Here is a 21,841-nt window from a genome sequence, read left to right on the forward strand (position 1 = left end):
TCAAAAGTATAGGAAAATGATCACTGCCTAGTGGATTATTGTCAACTCTCCATGAAAAATGGGAGAATAATGAAGGGGAGCAAACTGAGAGATCAATAGCAGTAAAGGACTGACTAGGTGCATGAAAGTAAGTGGAAGAACCAGTATTGAAAAGAGAAAGATTGTGATCAGAGAGCATACGCTCTACAGAGCGACTCCTCCCATCAATAACAGCACTTCCCCAGAGGGGATGATGTCCATTAAAATCCCCCAGGATTAGAAAGGGAGACTGCAACTGTTCAATGAGAGCATCAAGGTCTGATTGATCATGTCTCTCCAGGGGACAGGTAGAGAGAACAAACAGTGATAGTATGACCCAAGGAAACACAGATGGCTACAGCCTCCAAGGGTGTGTTGAGTGACAAAGACGGTGGGCACATGCCGATCAACCAATGGTGCCACCCCTCCATGCACTCATCCATCACACAGCCTGTCATTTCTGTACAGAGAAAACTGCCATATGGTGACTGTATCAGCAGGTTTTAGAAATGTTTCTTGTAAGGAAAGACATACAGGATGGTAGGAAGCAATCAGTGTTTTGATATCATCCAGATTCAAACGTAAACCTCGACAGTTCCATTGTATCAAGGTGGCCATTTTTAATGACAGGTAGGCAAAGTGGCTGGAGAACCCTTCTGTTTACGACCATGTCTTTTTTTCTTTACTGTCCTTATTTGAAGGCGGTCTATCGACCTCATTGGATCCTGTCCTGGGTCGATTGGGCAGGTCTTTGTTGTTGGAAGGGGATTCCAGTGACTGAGGATGCGAACGAATGATTGTTTTGCATCGTGGAGTGGGAGAAAAAGACGTATCAGAAGAAATGCCTGTATTTGAAACCAAAGGATGTGGATCTTGAGGTTTGTTGGAATGTATGGGAGGAACAGAGATGGGTGTAGAAGTCAATTCATCAACCTTTTTAACCATGGAGGTCAAAAGGCTTTTCATTTGTTTTGAAAACGATTCTCTTGGAGGCACAGAGAGATCTGTCTGCACTCCCACTGTAGTTGTGGAAAGTGCAGCAGCATATGTTCGAGATGGAGTGATGAACAGCAATTTCCAAGCCTTGGGATAACTAATGTTATGAGTAGTTTTCAAATGCTGCATCTCATTTTTCTCCAACCATTTTGGGCAAGATCGAAAGTAGGAAGGGTGGGAACCATTGCAATTGACACAATGTGGGTCCGTGTGACGCTCATAGGCATCGTGGTCCTTGCCACCACAATGAGCACGTTAGGGAACCACGACAGGACGTCTTTGAGTGGCCGACCCTCTGACATTGGAAACATCGAAGAGGGTTTGGAATGTATGGCCGTACCCTACAAATTAGATAACCTGCCTTGATGGTTGCAGGTGCACGTGGTGATGTAAATGTCAAAACGAGGATATCTGTCGGCAGTGTAACTCCGTCTTTGCGAGTGGACATGCACCTCACTGCAGAAACTCCTTGAGTGGAGAGACCAGCGAGAATCTATGACTCTGGGACATTCTTCAAATCCCTCTCAGCAATAACTCCTTGTGATGAATTCAAGGTGGCATGAGGGGTAACCTCAATAGGTACATCCCCAATTGCTTTTGAATTCAAGAGAAGTTCACTGTGTTGGGATGTGGATGTTTCAACCAATATGTGTCCAGATCGAAGCTTCTTTACTGACTTTGGAGAGCCAGCAAGTCCTTGTAGTCCCTTTTGAATAAAAAAGGGGGACAGTTGCCCTGCAGGTTTTTCTGAAAGAGAATGTAAAATAAGAAAATGGGGTACAGGTGTTACAGATGTTGAAGATTGCTGCTCAGAGTCTTCAAGACGTGGTCGATTACCTGTTGACAGTTTTTTCACTACTTTATTTAAATTTTTTGTTGGAGGATCCATAGGAAAAAAAGGAAAATTTCAATACCCACTGACCACACCCACCATGGAGCCCTACAAGGGGGCGCACTACAATGTCATGCAAGTACATTGCAGCAACACCAGGGTTTCGTGACCATTATACTCAAACACCAGCATCAGACCAATGTCCACAACACCCGTTGAGAACTTCCAACACTGGTACTTGGTTGGCTCTTGCCCAAATGGACCAGCAGACTGACCCAAGGGAGGCCACCCATCTACAGGAACTCAAGGCCAAAGTGGTGTGTTAGGGTTGGACCCCTCAACCACCAGGATTCTCTCTTCCCCTTCATGGGTCGCCATGCACGGCAAACACATGGGTGGATGTTTAGATCCCAGAGGAGGTAAACTGAAAGATTAGAACCTTCCCTTGGAGGTACCCTCACCACGTACAGGAATCCACACCAAGGGGTATATATTTTTGGAACTGATTCTTTTAAAAGATTAAGTTTCGAGTACAACAGATTTTCCAAAATCACCAAAACAAAATACATGTAATATAATCCAAGTAACTAAGAAATTCAACACAATAACTGGATATTTCATCACCCACATCTTAAAAATATTAAGAAGCACCATCATTAAAAGCTTTATTTCAGGAACCACTGTTGAAGGTTTTACCTCAAATCCAAACCTTCTTCCTTCCATAATTTGTCCATGATTCGTATCATTTGCAGCGTCAGCATATCTTGTTTTAAATCTGCAAAATGTAAAAAGAGTAAAAAATTCATCAACATTTAGTAAATTTCAGTTATAAATATACTTTTTCATTTATTATTTTACACAATTTGTGGACCTTGTTAGCTTATCACATTATTTTTACAAACAAGCAACACTACAAAGTGTCTTAAAAGTTCTGAAATCCCAGATTGGTGTGAACTCTTCCTCACCAGAAGAAAAATTCCAACAAATGAAGCAGAATATAATTCACAATACAAAGTTTCAATAAAAATGAATACTCAAACATGTAACAAGATTTTGCCTTTACAATGTTGAGGATTATTTATTATCTATTATACAAAAAATTAGATTGTTTCTATACAGTTTTATCATTACTCAATCTATTACCTTTGTAAGGGACTATTAAAATATGTTTTTAAGAATTCCATGATACAAATAAAATGCAAGTCAAATGCTGACTTTGTTTATGCTGGTTGTATGCACTATTCCAGAGAAATGGAGATTAAAATAAGTTGTAAAAACTGTTGGTGTTAATTAACATAATGATTCTCATTGTAAACAGTTAAACTCTTAACTGGTATATTATTCAAATGATGAAAGCTACTGAAAATAATTCAGAGTAAACTTTGAAAGGTTTGCATTATTTGATTATCTGAAAGTTTAATTTTAAAGTTTAAAAAAACATATTTATAGAACAAAAACTGGAATGACATTCTTCTTGAATTAAATATTAATTTTTCTTGTATGTTTTCATACAAAAATTTTCAGTTTTCCATATCTTTTAGAAATACATCATAAAATGTTTTATAAAAATCCTCCACTAGATTTTTTGTCTTTTTCAAATTGTTTTCTCCGACATCAATTTGTCAAATTTAGTTTCAATATAATGTCAAAGTCAATGTGGAGACTTGAAACAGTCTGAACAGTGTAATGTATGGATGAAATATTATGCAATTGTATGAGATTCATGGGAAGTGCATTCCTGTAGCTTCTGAGAATATCATTAAGTCTAAGAAGTGTCACTATAGCAGCTGTTTAATGCCAATACAGTACTTTTGAGTGTTTTACCCATCCTGATAATTAAATTTAATATTATGACTTGTAATACAAATATTTAAATTTTCTATCATTTATATAAAAAAACAACTTCTATTATTATTAATTTTAGCTGTTAACATATCTGCTAAAAGAAGTATCTTACATTCTCATACAAATTATCAAAAGTAATCATATTTTTTATATTTTTACCTTTAACTTTGTCATTGTTAAGCACAAAGATACACATTGAGATATCTGTTTCTTGCATTATAAGTCTTCAGACAAACCGTTATGCCACTAGGAAGCCACCTTTACTTCTTTTTTTTTTAACTATTACAAGTATTTATTTCAATTAAAATTCTAATACAAATAATTTTATTTAAAAATCAGTAGTTTTGTTTTGAAAATCATTGTATAATTCATAAGAATAAGGAGTTTTTCTTCAAAATATTTTCCTTTTTTTATTAGTAGATTTACATTGTATAATTTTCAAAGATAGTTATTTTGACGTTAGTTTGTTGTTGTTTTTTTAATTTCGCACAAAGCTACTCGAGGGCTATTCTTCATGGCATTTGTTCAAACCTTTCTTGTAGTGCAATTCTTCAGTTCATGCAAACAGTTAAGACAGCACACACACATCTTCAAAATCCCCATACCTAGTGATTAACCTTATTGCTATGGGGTATGGGTCAAAAATCATGAACTTTGAATGTTGACTCATATCCAAAAACTTTATCAAAATACTATTTTATGAAGGTATGTTGATGAATCTGGTATCCAGTTGTAGATTGTAATTGAAATTTGAGTATGATTTATTAGTTAATTTCTTAATTTAAAAATAAGTACTAAAAAAAAAGGAAATCATAAATATTGCTTTTTATGTGTCATGTGGTATTTTAAATGTAGAATTTGTACAAATTATATTTTTGTTATATCCAAATACAAATTCTAAGGTTCCTTACAAATTAGAAACTCAAATTACTAATACTGAAAAGCTAGATAGAATATCAAATAAGAACCTCCTATCTTTTCTATCTGCTGAAAAATCACTTATTTACAGAATCAAACACACTGGCCATGCTCAACTCTATTTTGGGAAACTCTCCCTCACATTTACTTCTGTCTGTTACATGTGAATAACCAAACAAAAGCTAAAAATGTTCCCATAATGGCTTTCTCAGATATTTTCAAGGATTACAGTGCTATATCTTTCTTTCAAAACAAGTTTTCAAACTGATAAGTTCAGTCTTTAGTTTGCTTGAAATTTCACATTTTTTACAACCCAAATGCAGCTTAGTTATTATGCCTGATAAAGTATAGTTGAATTATATGATATCATTATAGTAATTTATGATTTTTTGTTGTTGTTACAATGTATTAAAATCTTAAAAAAAGTATTCTGTTGCACTTCCTCTACATGTAAAATTTTATAGGGCTTAGCAACCTACAACAAGCAGGTACAAAGGTCATAATTAGAAAAGATAATTTTTGCTTTATTCTTTATTTACTGTTCTATATTTTAAGACAAATACGTTTAAGAAATTATTTGTAAATAGTAACAGTTTATATATAAAATGTGTCAAAGCTGAAATGTCACTGTATGTTACAAAATACTAATCCACTAAATCACAATCAAGACAAGTCACTTTGTAAAGGTCAGTTTTATATTCGTGGATCTGATAACATGAATATATGTCATGTCACTGCAACTTCTATAAGGTTAGCCAGACACAACTGGAAGGTCAGTATAATAAAAAACAGCACACACACACACACAATGTTATGAAATTTAAGCTATTTGAACAAAACATTTGTGTTCTCATATCATAAACTGTCATTATTCTACAAAGAAAACATATTTTATATTTCGTTTTTTTTTGTTTTATGGAGGTTATAAAATCCGTCAAATCAAACCAATCCATACAGAGTTACAGTAGTGAAAATAACAAATAAAATACAAAGTTAAAAAAATAATTCAACAATTAGTAGTAGGTTATGAAGATTTCACATGAGAAAATAGAAAATGTTCTGATGCATAAAATATTTTTAATCTTAAAATTAAAATTACTTTGCATGCATGTTAGATAGTCAACATCCTGAAAGCAAAAACAAATTACAAGAAAATCTTCTTAACAAACATAATACAAGCATGAATGACAAATTTTAAAATGCCCATGTTAAAACAAGAAAGCATAAAATGGATGGTAGACCATTCCATAGTTTCAGTTTGACCAGAAACCCTGTCTGCCACTTTAATAATAAAGAATTTGTCCCACAAACTACAACATGCAAAAAAATCAAAATGTCATAAAATTTGTTTATGTTAACTCTAATAGCAACAGTTTAACATGGTATCTAAAATCTTAATTGTCATGAAAATTAACTTTCAATTTTTTGTAATGAAAAATTATCACTCTTGCTTTTTATTATAGGAAGTACACAGATTTTTAAAAACAAAGAAGTTTGAATTCCAGTAACATTTTAATGTCATTTCAGGAGTAAGATGATGAAAAGCAGATCTCGCTTATGTCTTCTACACTATTAATAAGCACATCACACACTTACCATCACCATTCTTGTAGATTATGTAGATATCTTGACCACTGATGTCAAAGTTCTCAAACACAAGCCAGAGAGGTTTCATCTTAGAATCCATGAAACGGCACTTTTCAACTCTAACACAAGAAACTATGAAATTAGTTCCTTCAAGTGCCACAATTTTTAATGTTATATTTATTATATAATAATAATAAAAGTCCAAGTATTTCTTTGGTAAGCAAAAATAGAAAAAAACCTGAGCAACAAGATTTGATGGTAAAGGTAAAAAAATATTCATTACTACTTAAACCTACTTTTTCAGCTGAGAGCATTTTAACCAAAATTGACAGATGACAAAGTCTACATAGACTATCAGAATATGACTCTAAAAGTTAAGTTTTAAGGCCAAATATTTACTCATAAGTTTGCACATACACCTTTATTAACCCGTTCAGTGCCGTAGATGAGATAATTTGTCCAAGCTGATTGGTAACATAGTGCCATGGACGAGTTAATTTGTTCTCAATAATATCTAATTTCAACGCTACATGTCAGCATTATACATGCATTTGTTTCACTTTCGATCCAAAATAGTGTCACAAAAAAGGTTACAAAATGAAGAAGCATTACAGTTGTATTTTGAACTTAGTTCGGAGTTGCTGTAGCAGCTGAAATACTTGGCAGTCAACAGGTTAATACAGACCTGTCCATTATTTCTCCAGCCTTGTTAAACAAGAACTAACAATTTGTATTGTTATTCCATATGAAAAAGTAAGTTTTGGAGGGAGTTAGTTAATCAAAATTTAACTTTGTTTTGTACAGGAAATAATTAATTAATTATTGGTTAATTACAATATTCACAAACAGAGCTTGTTTGCATTTTTCAATGCCATACTATCCATATTGTTCGAAAAGAAACTGAATAATGATTTCACAACCTACAAAAGAACATTGATTCAAAGAGTGAATTATCTCTAAACTTGAGCATTTTGTGCATGAGATGTGTAAAATACTCTTTTATTCTGAAACAAACATGTTTGGATTTCTGTATAGACATGGATAAATTTCACTTCTAACAAAGAACAACATTTCTGATATTGAACTCACTAAATACTCACTATCTTTAGTAATTGCTTACTGGTACTCATAAATAATCTAATATTTAACGACACAAGTGCATAAAGTTTCTTGTTTATCATGTCGTCACCATTAACATCTCTCACTTGTCAAAAACTAAATTATAACATTGAAAGTATACTATACAACAACACAATAGTGAAGTAATCCAAATTCAACAGTGGCACTTGTTAGTGATTTTAGGCTTTCAGAACTTATTTCTGTCAATTTAAACAATTTAGAGAATGAAAAATTGCTCTTTTCAAACTAGCAAGTGAGCTACATTACTGTTTACATATTTCAGCCAATTAGAATGTTGTTTCAACAAAATTAATTTAAATTATATGTATTTCTTTTACATAAATGAGCTTTCTTCTGTTTAATGAATATAACTATAACAGAAAAGAACCTGTTTTATGAAAGTCAACATAATACCACACTTAATAAAATAATTTTATACAACAGATATATTACCACTCCCAACACTTTATAAAGTTTAATGTAAATTAACATTTCAAGCACTGTATTCATGCAGCATGACAGGAATAAATCTCTGGACTACCATGTATATGTCATTTCAAACTAAGGTTTGTAAACTATAAATAAGGGTTTTAGATCCATTTAAAAACACACTAATAATGTGCATATTATTTTACGGTATGATGTTGCTAGGCAAAGACAGCATTTTGCATACAACAGAAACCTTGAAGCCTAACTGTTGAATAAGTTGTAAGACCATAGATTACAAACCTTACTATAAATAGAGTTCTAAATTCAATTTTAATATAATAATATTCAAAACTCCAATAAATAAATCTAATATGTTTGAAGCTAAAAAATACTTTTTTTTACTCATGTAAAAAGCATTAAATACTGTAATATGCAAATTAGTAAAGAGGCTTAACTTTGATACAAGATTTTTATTTGCACAAATGATTACTAGTGACAACTTAAGTGTCATGTGTAATAAAACATCACAATAAGAGTGTCTTGTGTTTTTCCCCTTAGGGCAAAGCCACACTGAGCTAGCTGTGGGTTCACCGAGGGGAATCAACCCCCTGATTTTAGTGTTGTAAATCCGAAGGCTAGCCATTACCCCAGCAGGGGACATTACAATAAGAACAATCATTCTGACCACAATAATGGTATCAGCAGTTTACAGTAGATAATTTGTTAACAGTCTTTTGATCAATAAAAGTAATTCAACAGTTATAAAAAGTTTAAAACAGTGAAGATATACAACCACTCCTTAATGGCACCTAAAATTATATCTATTCATATTTTTTACACTATAGCCCATTTCTAACATGTTTTCATTTAATTTCTTAAAAGAAAAAGTTATTTAGTGTATGGAGCTACATGCCTAGTTTAGAAAATAATTATAACAAAACATGGGATATCGGATGTATCTCATAAAAAACTCAAGTCTAATAATTTAGGATAAAAATTCCAAGAAAAGTATTTTGCCTCATCCTGTCTAAGTAACTGTATTGAAGTTCTCTTAAATCCACATTCCTAGAAACTTAATATACTTAAAAAATACAATCTTGTATTGCACTTTACAATTACAAGAATAAATACCTCCAAAGATGTTCCAAGCTAATCAAATTTACTTGTTATGGATAACAAATATAAGAGTATAATGTTTCTTTTCATTTCCATTTATAATTACAGTCAAATAATGCTATAATGCAAGCTAAGGCTTAATACTAAGTCCCAAGTGTTCGAAACAAAGTTCAATTAGCAACAATAATCCAGATCAAAAACAAAAATTAAGGCTAACCTATTTTGAATGAATAATTTATTGTAATAATTTAAGAGCTAAAAAGTAGATGTAACTCAGATATTTAAATAATACAAAAGAACAGATAAAAAACAACAATCTAAGCTTCAACATACAAATAAGAAAAATACTCAAGATTCTAACTTTAATGCTAGTAAAAGGTTTTCATTCATGTTTTAGTTTATTAAAGTACAAAGAATATGTAGCATAATCAAACAAGAGAATGTCTGGTAAAGAATTGTAATTATGTTTTTCTATTAAAAACCTTAACTTTTCTTTAGGTTTCCTAAAATGGCTAGAATGAATTATAAAACAAAGAATTCGGTAAAGAATATTTTGTTATTACAAATTGAGACACTGAAAGTCATTAAATGTTTCTATACCCTCCTACATAAATATTACGTAAAAATTTAATTCTGTAAATTAAAATGTTCAGTCTTAATTATTTTAAAATTAAAACACAGCATTGAGTCTCTAACTTGGCCTATTATATCATCATAATATATTGCATGGTATGTAGCAGTTGTGATTTATGTGTTCATAGTTACAAATTATGCATAATACCTCAGTTTATGAAGCTTGTAAACTGGATCAAGAGGACAGTAGAGGTTGGTAAAGGCTTCACGATAACTGTTTTGATTTAATGTTTCTTGCATAATACATCTTAGTTTTTCTTTAGTATCCTGAAACATTGAGAACAAAAAATTCACATAATTATTATAGATTAAAATAATATACACACAATACATGTCAAGCTCACTTAAACGCTTTCGTACTGGTTTCATAACAGGAATACATTTCTAAACTAGAATCTATACTGTTTAGTTTATCATAAAACTCATAGACAAGTCAATTTTTTAGCCAAAATATCCAGTCAACTGATTTTTATCTTCATTCTTAAATTTCATTCTTTTTATCCTCCAAACCTCAAAGTCTATCTTTTTTTTTTTATGACCACCAGTTTAATTGCATTGTATGTTACAAGATATAAAAAAATCACCATTTTCAGCTATTTACTATATTAATTTGTAATAGTTCAGATATTTGTTACATTATTTAGTATCAAAATGCAGTTTTAACAAAAAATGTTTTTCATAAAACCAAAATATTTGCAGCCAACATGAGCATCTAATGTTTGTCAACTCTGGAAAGAACCAAAAATAACAAATTTTTAAAATCTGCAATAATGACGTTAATATTTTACACATAAAGTGGAACCATATGAAAAATATGTATAGAACCACCTGACAGTCTGTAAATAAAAGCTCTAATGTGCTGAAAGAAATTTATACAAGACTTATTTCTGTATGATATAGTTACCAAGCTCATACAACCAGAAATGAGCATTCGTTTAGTGCTATTTATTATAGCATACAAACTTGTAAATGTATACATATATGATTTTGAGCACCATCATCACACACACAGTTTAGTTCACCTGTACCTCACCTATACTAAATAACAGCTGTAAAGTGAGACTTACTGTGAACAGAAAAGTTAAATATTTATATTTTATTCATTTATATAAATTCAAAGGCTTTACAAACTTATAACTAATTAAAATGATAGAGTAATATAACTCTTTTACTAGAATGTTTCACATTTGAAATGGAAACAAATTCCAGAATATAAAACTTTTAAAGCCCTCTGCTGCTTCCCAAACACTATTTTATAGTCCTCATGGATTTTTCCATTTAAGAGTTATCTCTCACAGATGTTTCAACTCTTAACTATTCAGTATTTCAGAACTTTACATATATATGTAAAGTAGATTAACACACACACACACAGACAGACACAGATGTCTCAGCAGTGAATTTTAACATTTTTTCCCCCTAAGATTGGCAGATGTACTATGAAATATGTACTAAGCATATTATCTAAGCACTTGAAAATGATAGAGGGTTAATTTGTTGTGAAAGCCATTGAATAAATGTTACAATACAATTGTCTATTTTTGTTTTTAAAATAAATGAAGATAAATGGTGAATATATATTTTTTACATTAAATTTACAATTATCAAAGATTTGTTTTTAAATCAACAGCATTATTCAGAAAGTTCTACAAACTTTTTATATTTAGTATAGTTACAAAATTTACAGAAACAGACGTAAGTAAAATACTGTTTCTTTGGTGATGCTCTGTTACCATTTAAACTTAAGTCTCTGGAGCCATTGATTATATATCAGATTAGTTTCAGACATAAGATAGAGAGAAATATCTATAAATTTAAGAAGCTATTTAATTTTGGTACTAAGCATAATATTTTTTCTGATAAAGTTACTTTTCAAAATAAATTTTTATATTTTCTTATTTATGTGATTTTATCACACAGAACACATTCACAGCCTACTTATGTAATTTTATCACACAATACACATTCACAGCCTAAGTTTTTTTTTTCCCATATCAATAAAATGAAATGTATCAAAATTACCATTTGTAAAGGTCTTCAATACATAATTTTTAATATACTAACCTTGCGTCTAATACATTCATTAACTGATTTAAGTTTGTTGACAGCTTCTACTTGTTTGATGAGAGAATTAATATGTTCTACAGCTCCACGACAGTAGGCTTCTAGTAAAAGTCCAAATCGTACAGAGACTGATGGCACATACATCTCAGAACTGCAATACAAAGTATATGCAACATTGCATGATATCTTATAAATAAACAAGGAACATCTATTACTAATTCAATGACAATTTTTCAGGAAAGAGCAAAAGGTTTAGAATCAAATTTATTTTGTAGTTTAATTTCTCAATTGTATTTATATCTCATAAAACAGATTTATCCAAATTTTTTTTAAATCCTTCAGTTATGCTTTTGTTTATCACTTTATTATCTCTTACATAGTCCTGTTTTTTCATTCAGTCTCCAAATAGTTTTATATTTATGTTTATTTTCTAAGTGGTATTTTTTTTGTCTACTTAATTCCTGAAGTAACTGTGTTTAATTATTTTACTTACCGTAGAAGCCAAAAGAGCTGATGTCCAATATGTTGGTTTTTCAAAGCTCTACGCAGGAGAAACTTAACTAGGTCACAATACAAGTAGGATTCATGTTTGAGAGCTTGAACAAGTTGGAGGAGATACAGCGAAAGATTTTCATCGCTAATTTGGTGAATACCAAAAGTTAACTACTTTTATAAAAATTATTTTAAAGAAAATTTACAAAATATTTTATGCCAATTTCCTTAACTATGTATATCAAAGCTCTAATACTTCATCAGTACATATAAAATCACTATAAAAGTATGAAGTGTATAAAATTTGTAATACTACTACAACAAAAGAGAAAATATTAGTTAAGTCAGTTTCTAACAATGGACTACATGAATAATTTTTGCATATTCTGATTTATCAAGTATTTCAAGGTTTAAACCCCATCACTTCATGAAATATAAGTGTTTACTTTTTAAGTATCTTTTTGTCTTCACACAAGTGGTTCTTTAATCCTACACTACATTTCTATGTAACATTGTTTCTATCATCACCTAAAAATTATTAAAATGCAGTATGTGAGGAACAAATGTGTCAACATTTTGTACAAATAACTCCCATAGGGTCTAATGAAGATTACTTAAATGAAATATCAACCATTCTCTTTAATGTATTATAACTTTTTGTCTTCAAGTTTTAGAATATTATAAACTGCATGATTGTTTAACAAGAAAATAAAATTTTGTTGAAGTCTTGTAAGTAACTAGCTTTTGACAAATAATTCATCCAAACCAAACAAATTCATGTCATACCTAATTTGTTCCAGACACTTGACTGCAAAATTTCTGACATTTTGATCAGCATAAGCATAATCTAATAATTCCAGTGCTTCCTCTGGTGGAAGAAGTTGCCATCCTTGCAATAGTGCAGTTACCTATTGGTAAAAGGACATTTTTAAGTAAGATAAAAATCAATAATGAAAAGATAAAGATAAGATATTAACATCTGTTGACTAAAACATCTAAATACAACACTCATGAATAACTTCATGTTCTTATATATGTGCAAGACACATACTTTATACACATATTGCTTTGTATTTATATCACCCTTACACACTATCAAGTACTCTAGAGAAAAACATACTGCTTTTGGCTCCTGTACAATTCACTACAGTAGCATACAGTATTATAGTGGATAGGTTAGTGTATGATCATCCACATGGGATCAGAATGCTTGATCATTTTCCTTGTTCTATCCAAAATGCATCTCAACTTTTGTAAGAGCAGAAGATGGTGTTCCCATCTTCAATGAGTTGGCCAAGAATTGCCAGTAATGCAATGTGAATAAAAAGAAACTGTAAACTTCTCCTTTGGTAACAGGTTGAGGCCAATCTCTCACTGTGGCTGTCTTAGGCAGATCCCATATCTCCCTGTGACATCACTATAATACTCCTCTTCTATATGCATGAATGAACACTTTCCTGAATTCACTTTCAAGACTGCTTTATTTATCCACTGGAATACCATTCTCAAGTTATCATCTGTAGACTAAACACCAAAACATAGCCCCTACAGTGCAAGTTCTATTGGTCTTCAAAAGTGGCAGGTCAATTACACAGGCTAAATGACAGGATGGCATCCAGGTGGTGCTATCTTTGGCAGTGGTTACATCAAGTACCCTATATACAGACTTGAGTAGCCCATTAATTATAAACCATGTGATTGCACCACAATGCCAGGATGCATGGGTGGCTGGTTAACTAACCTTCAGTACAGATATAACTCAATGCATTGAAGATGCCCAAGAAGGCCAGTCCATCTGTTATGATGGGCTTTTCTTCTGTTACTGGATCAAAGTTACTACTTTGTACTCAGTCATGCCAGGAACTGCCTCTGCCAGTGGGGATGCCCTTCACATCCATGTATTATCATCCATGTTGAAAAGTCTCTCATCAAATATGTCTTCTCAAATTGCCGATGCCATTGTAGAGTAAGCTTTATCATACAATTAATGCAAATAATTTGTGTAAGTAGCCAGAATCTTAGTGCCCATTCTCTTCCAAGTTTGAACTTGGCCTGACAGATCAACAATTATCAAAAAGGTCAAATTAGCAATGCAACTTGTAAGTAACTGCATTTCACCACAGATATAGTTACTACTACAGCAGACACATCTAACAGCCTACCAGAAGTAAGACTCAGCAGTCCAGAAAGCCATTTAATCCTAGATGAATGGTACTATTAAAACAGACACAGTGTCTGGTATTTTGGTTAAAAAGTGGAACAAACAGGCCCAGAAAACCATCAGATCCCAGATATAGCTACTATTACAACAGACACAACTCTCAACCTACCAGAAATAAAGTCAACAGTCCAGAAAGTCATGAAATATAAAGATCAATACAACAGTATCCTAAACTGCTACAACAAACATGTTTTATCATTAAGTTCCAAATCACAAGATGAAGATGGCCACTACTTGAAGATCAGTACTAGTCTACAGCAATGCAGAGAAACAGATTAACCAAAATCTCACAAAACATTGAAAACAATTAATGTGCAAGGCATATACTTTCCAATCATAGTTAAGAACTCACTCCTCCTAGTTGAGATTATAAAAACAACTCTAGTGGTCTCTGACAACAGAATAATCAAACAGCCTATTCACTAGCATATCAAACCTTGAACCAATACATATACTTTACAAACAGCTTGAAAACACTACAACTTACTCCATCAAAACAGTCTAATTCAACATTAAGGTAAACAGCAAATACTACTAACAACAAAACCATGATTTATTCCAATAATCAGTACTCCATAATCTGTTCATAAAACAAAAAGCTCCAATTAGTAGAGGTCATTATACAGTAGCACTTTTAGTGATTCTTGGTGGTCTGGACAAGAACTGGGGTTGTGGTACTCTAGCTGGTGATGGCTTGTAAGTTTGGTAGGGATTTCTTTAAACACATTAAAAACCTTATGTCATCCTAAGTTCCCCTGTAACAAGATTTGTACTCAGGCACATATTTGATCTACTGGTCTGGGTGTTTCAAATGTCAGTATATCTTCCCAAGTCTTCAGCTGATCAAAATCCTACATCCAGAAATGGACTTATCCTGAACTCAACATTTCTCTTTTTGATGGGAAACTTTCCCTTTTTGTTATAGTACGTTCACTGCAGGAGATGCTATTCTTTCAATAGCAAGCATTAATCTTTCTAACTCAAGAGTTCCAGCAAGTGTCAGTACTCGCACTAAAGACAAAAGACTCTGCAGTAAACACTGTGATTACAGTACAGACACCTTCCTTTCTTCTCTACTTGTATTCTTCTCAGGTAAACTTATTTATATGCAAGTATCAAACAGGCCCATTTAATAATAGAAGGATCAGAAATAAAATCTGTAAAGTGACCTCTGCTTGACTAAATGACTGAGTTTTAAAGCTGTGTGAAAAATAAAGATTGAGCACATGATGTAAAATACAAACATTCTCTATGAAAAAACAGAAAATCATGGTGTGCGTACCCATGTTGGTATTTGGAAAATAGGCTACTATTGGATCAATGAATAGACCACTCAGCAACTTTTTTTTCATTCCAGATGATTAGTTGAATAATTACCTTTATTGAAAACCAAACAAAACTCCTTATGGAAGCATAAAACCTCAGTTCTCTCCAGGTATGATACGCATTAACATGACTGTTCTTTTATAATACAAAAATGCTGTAAGCCTACAGATATCATCTACTCAGCCAGAAAAGGACACTGCTGTCAATAACCTATTTTGAATGAAACAATTTATGCCAAAACAGACTACCGTAAATTCCAGCGTACAAGTCGAAAATTTAACACCAAATTTCAAGTTTAAAAATCCATCCTCGACTTATACGGCGGTGACGTTTTCATGACATGAATTCTAGTAAATTCAGATTCGAGAAAACCATCGCAAATCAAAATTATATGATATGACATATAGGTATTTATTTATAAAATAGTAAAATACTAGTAATCTACTCAACATGAGATCGATCAAACACAAAGTCCCATTCCTCACCATTCAAATGGTCATCGTAAGGATCCTCTTCTGGAATAATGTCATGCTCCACTGATGATGAGGGAATATCATCATCCTCTTCCCATAACATATCATCCTCCGTACCGTCCATCGCATTGGTAATTGAGCATTTTTTGATTGAGTTGACAACGATTTTAGATCAATAGAGTCCCAGGAATCTTTTACCCACTGACACACTGTAGGCAAAGATGCAGCACGCATATTTCGGCGGCAGTGTAAGTTTTTTGACCGATGCCATCCACTCATTCCACTTGGTGCGCATAGAATCCTTAAATGGTTTATTTAACGATACATCCAGAGGTTGCAGTACAGATGTTAATCCACCTGGAATCACCGCCATATCTGTTTTTTTCGATTTTAATGCTTTTTTCGTAGTATCCGTTAAATGTGACTTGAACATGTCCCATACTAACAACGATTTGGGTTTAAGCATGGTGCCTGGCCGACGGGCCCACACTTCGTTAATCCATTTGACACATCCACTATCGCCCATCCATCCTTTTCTTGTACATGAACCACGACTCCTGGCGGAAACTTGTCTTTTGGCATCGTTTTTCTTTTAAATATTATCATAGGTGGCAGTTTCGTTCCATCGGCGAGGCAGGCCAATACGACGGTGAAGTGTTGTTTTTCGTGCCCTGTGGTCTTCACCAGAACTGTCTTTTCTCCTTTTTTGTTAATTGTAGTGTTGCCGACAACATCAAAAAACATGGGCGTTTCATTCATATTTCCAATGTGAGCCATATCGTATTCATTTCGTTTTCTTTGATTGATGACGAAGGTCTGGAATTGCGTGATCTTGTAGTCCAAATCTTTCGGTAGCTGTTGAGCAATTTTGTCTTTTGACGAATGACCAGATCATGATGATGCATAAAACGAGAACACCAACTGACTGTTGCCTTAAAATCCATGCTGTCTTCTTTATTCTTAGCTGCCCATTGTAAAGCTTTCAGTCGGATAAGGGCTCTTGTTACGATTCTGCCACATTGACATTCAGACAACACCCATGTCGCTATTTCCTTCTCTAATCTTGGCCATTTTTCTTGATTTTGACCATGATTCGCACATTTGGTTAAGGGCAATTCTTTGATAGTGTTTTCGGCCTTCCTCCAATCTCTGACCAATTTTTCACTTATGCAATAGTGCCGAGCTGCTGCACTGTTGCTACTGTCTTTGGCTGCTTGAACGACTTTTATCTTGAATGCTGCATCATATTTCATCCTTCTTCGTGGTTGACTGGACATCTTGCTTGTTTAATGATTTATAATTATTTAAAAATTTGTCACTGAAATTTGTAACTGATATTTTGAAACAGGAAATTGAAACTGGATAGACAGTTAAAAATTCATCCAGAGCCGATTGGTCAGCTAATTTCCTAGCTAAGCGTAGCAAGGTTAGACACACCAGATAAAAGAAAATCAATAAATTTGTCTAGACAGGAATATCATAAGGTGCATAAAACCTGACACTTCTTCTTTTAGTGAAAGCCTTATTTGTCGAGCAAGCATGTCATGTTGGCCAATCAACGAGATTTCTCACTTTACTTTGGCAAATGAAACGTCACATTGAGTGAAAGCGCGCGAAGCGCGCGCGAATGAGTCAGCAAAATGAATTCTCAGAACACGTAGTGACAGAACTTTTGCTCTCTATTGTAAAGTGCAAATCTGTCATTTTTATGCCGACCAGAGTCGAGGCGTAGCTAGTCACATCGGATAATAAGAATTCTTGAAAATGTGCCGTCTGACAAAGTCTGCTGATGACGCAGTTGATTATTGAATATCACTTCCTTAGCTAAACCTCGCTGCTGATGCCGACTGAAATATTCCGACCAAGCGATTTGAGCCAGAGAAGGGGGTCAACTTATACGGCAGGTACATGTCAAAATCATGATTTTTAGGCCAAACTTATAGACCTCGACTTATACGCCACGTTGACTTATACGCCGGAATTTACGGTAAATGAATTTTTTTTATAAATATCTATAATAAAAATGATGGAAAGACATTAATTTTTAATGTTATTTTTAATTTAAATATCAGAACTATTTTATTTAGACACTATAAATCATACTAACATAGCATACTGTTATCAGAACTATAAATCATACTAACATAGCATACTGTTATCAGAGTTTATTAACATTGACAATTAGCACTTTGTAATTTTAGTTATCCTTTTCAAAAATCCATTAGCTACAAGTACTAGGGTATCATTTCAACTTCTCAGTAAATGTTCAAGCTTTGAAGAAAGTGGAAAATACTGTGTGTATAAATATACAAGATTATCAACCACTATTACAACCACCACTTTCTAATTGTGAATAGACATTCATACTAATTTAAGGTGAATCAATGAAAACAACATACAGCTAAAACTATATATCTATATATATCAATGTAATGGGTATGGTTAGCAATTGGCAGGCAAATAATGATTTATAAACATAAGTAAAAGTTGTACTGATAATGGAATGTACCACATACTTCAAGAGAATAATCTCAACAAGAAAGACCAATGCTCTGCAGTGTGGATTTAAGGTTGTGTGGGTCAAGGGGCCAATAACTTTTGTTGGCTCTACAACCCATGTAATTTTACATAAAATAAAATTATTAATGGGCCTCCACTAAGATCATTGGCTCCTTTAGTCCCTACCTAAATACATTGCTGATGCTCTGTCAAAACATGTAGTATGTTCCACCAATGTTTCCTTATGGCTATAAATTATTTTTTGCCTACCTATTATTATATTAGCATGTGTCTCCTACTCAAGGGATTGGTTGTTACAAAGCACAAAGCTGCACATGTGTTCTGTTCACCACACTTAAAGAGAGTTAAAAACAAACTTTATATTTCATAAACATATAGATATACCTATCAAAAGTACTCTGGTATTAGCCACTCAAAAGAAATATGAGGACTTAATTTAAATAAAATTTATTTTAGATGAAGTATAAGAAAGGGTGTAAAACCAAGTAGCATCTTTTCTTAATCTGGTAATATATTAATATGTTTCTTAACATATCTACTATGTATCAGATTTGTCTGTCAGGCTACTGTTATTTATACTAGCAAAATGCTGCCCTATGAGCAGATGTTTGTGCTAGTAATTACTGACTGTTGTATTCATGCCTCACTAAAAATAAATAAAACAAAAAGTAAAAACTTTCTATAAAAGGATATTTTAGGAAGTAACTGCATGGGAAAATTACTCATTGTGTCAATATAGTGTAATGTTTCTACAATTTAAAAATAATGCCCTTTACTGAAAAAAATAATTTTAAGAACTCCAATTTTTAGTATTATATTTATAAATTTCATCAATAACGATATAATCAAATCCTCTAGTACAGTCCTAGTGAAATTGTTCTTGTTGTGAGGAGAGTACAAATGATTGTTGCACATACCAGTTATTTTTATAATTATCAAAATCTTGAAAACCCAGAGTGTTAAATTTTTTATGGACTTTTGTGTGTGATGCCATTCAATAGGTGGTGAGACATTGTATTTATTATTTTGGTCACACTTTTATGGATACATATATACACATTATGTCTACTTTAGTAAGAAGTAAAAATACATCATTTATGAAATGTAATAGCTATAACACAAACCAGCTGTACTCTTTGATAATAATACAAAGCTAACCTGAGAAACATCATGTCGATCATTCCACTTTAAACAGCACAGAAGTTTGGGTAAAGAGTGGGGAAATTTATGTAAACAATCTTGTCGTAAAAACCAGAGAAGGTCTTTGTCCTGTTCGTGCATCTGGTGAAGGGGATCCCGAGAACAAACTTCAGACAGATGCTTGAGGTAGGCCTTGCTAGCATGAGGCTATAAGATTGAAAAAAATCATTATATCCTACATTAAAATTACAAAATCAGTATTTTTTTAAATTATTTTAGATCTCAAACTTTTAGTTATAAGTGAAAGGTCACATGCTTTTGTACTACAAGAGATATATCTGTTGAGAAGCATCCTTATGTGAATCAAATAATCAATACAAGATATTTATTCAAACTGATTATTATTGCAATCACTTCTCATTTTTGACCAGTAATTTTTGGTTCCTAATCTAAGCCTAACTGAGAAAAATCTATAGATTTTGCTACATGTCATTAATTAGTAACTATACTAGGTCCAGTTAAGAATCTAAAAGTCATGTTGAAAGAGATAACCAGTTTTTAACACCCAGGAAGAAGATGAATTTCAACACCAAATTGCTTAAGATGCATAAACTGCTTGAAAATAATTTTATAGACGTTTTTACCATTTCTTGTGTTTCTTCTATTAAAAAACTTAAGTTTTATTTTCTCAAAATATCTTGTTATATTCTCCAACTTTTATGGGTTTAACAAAATTAAGTTATTTACAATATTTTCAGAAATATAGCTTTCATAATGTATATAATAATTTCCAACATTTGTACAGCTATAACGAAAAAGGAAATACTGACAAATGCTACATATGTAGCATGTGAAATGTAACATTTGCCAGTACTCAACAAATAACGTTACCTACTCTTGTCTTAGTAACAAATTACTAAAAGTACTTGTTACGTCTGACCGAGTGAACATTTGTACATTCACTGGAATTTAGGTCAGTGTTGCAACCGTACCTTCCAGACCATTAGCGTTTTACTTTACAAATAGCTATTATGATTGTTGTTCAGGTCAATTGTACATGTGTACAATCATAATCAATACTTAAAGTAGCAAATACTTTTGTATTCAGCTAAAAATCTGCCAAGACAAAAAATTCACAAGTGTATTAAAATTATAACCAAACATTTTAAAAGCAATTAGTATACATACAGTTCCATCAGTGTCTTGATAAAGATCTAAACTGGCATGTTCGAGAACCTGGAAGCACAATAATTATATGTGAAAGTTTATATGTAGAGAAAATACTTGATGCAAAAATACATTTATAATACAACAAGCCATGAAAGAGTTAAGATCTATATTAAACTCACATTTCCTTGTGTATCAATTAACTAATATTATTTTCCCATTTTTATGGTTTACTTTACCACATCTATGTGCAATTTCAAATGATTTAATAACACAAAAAACAATCATGTGTAAATTCCCTTTCTCATCATGTTCCATCTTGACATTATTTTTAAAAGTTTACAATATATATGATGCTGACACTTGCAGTGAGGACAGTATCTTCAGTTTCTTAATACAATATAATTGTACAAGAAGTTGTACACATTTAATATGATTGTTAAACAGACAATTCACAAATCCTTTTATTATCCAAGAAACAAAAACTAAGTTTGAAAATACCTTCTAGGTGATTGTTTGGTATTTAGATAAATACAAATAAATAGATTAGTGAAGCAAATAATTATACACCCTTAAAATGTGTAAATACATTAATTATAACGAGTTTTCCAAGGCTATGGTTTTACAGTAGTTGTCTTCATATATTAGAGAGCAATCAAAATGGAGTGTTCATACAAATTAATTCAACATAAAAAATTTATGCTGAATTTGTATTTACCAGCAAAAACAGTTTTATTGTTATTATATATTTTAATGCAGCTATACTCTTTCACAAGTAAATTTTTGAATATACTTGTTATGGTTTTATTTATGCACTCTTTACTAAATATATATATTTTTTACAATATTAACTAATAGTCAGAATCAATTCTTGATAGCTATGTATTCAAATTTTACAATTCCAATTAAGTATGCAATGTACTCTGTTTTCAGGTGCATGTTGCA

The 21,841-nt window shown here is 32.2% G+C and overlaps 1 protein-coding gene across 6 annotated transcripts in view; it reads right to left on the reverse strand.

Annotated features, from left to right (window-relative positions):
- The window catches only part of LOC143252309 (phosphatidylinositol 4,5-bisphosphate 3-kinase catalytic subunit beta isoform-like), a 92,731-nt gene that overhangs the window by 24,456 nt on the left and 46,434 nt on the right, over positions 1-21,841 (reverse strand). For all 6 annotated transcript variants that reach the window (XM_076504241.1, XM_076504238.1, XM_076504239.1 and 3 more), the window contains exons 10-17: positions 20,918-20,965; positions 19,748-19,936; positions 12,836-12,957; positions 12,051-12,194; positions 11,558-11,708; positions 9,642-9,760; positions 6,206-6,315; positions 2,543-2,621 (exon numbers count right to left, since the gene is read on the reverse strand). In XM_076504241.1, coding sequence (XP_076360356.1) covers positions 2,543-2,621; positions 6,206-6,315; positions 9,642-9,760; positions 11,558-11,708; positions 12,051-12,194; positions 12,836-12,957; positions 19,748-19,936; positions 20,918-20,965 — 962 coding nt within the window. The remainder of the gene's footprint in view (positions 1-2,542; positions 2,622-6,205; positions 6,316-9,641; positions 9,761-11,557; positions 11,709-12,050; positions 12,195-12,835; positions 12,958-19,747; positions 19,937-20,917; positions 20,966-21,841) is intronic.

This window comes from Tachypleus tridentatus, chromosome 6 (genome assembly GCF_004210375.1).
Source record: "Tachypleus tridentatus isolate NWPU-2018 chromosome 6, ASM421037v1, whole genome shotgun sequence".
Taxonomy (NCBI): domain Eukaryota; kingdom Metazoa; phylum Arthropoda; class Merostomata; order Xiphosura; family Limulidae; genus Tachypleus; species Tachypleus tridentatus.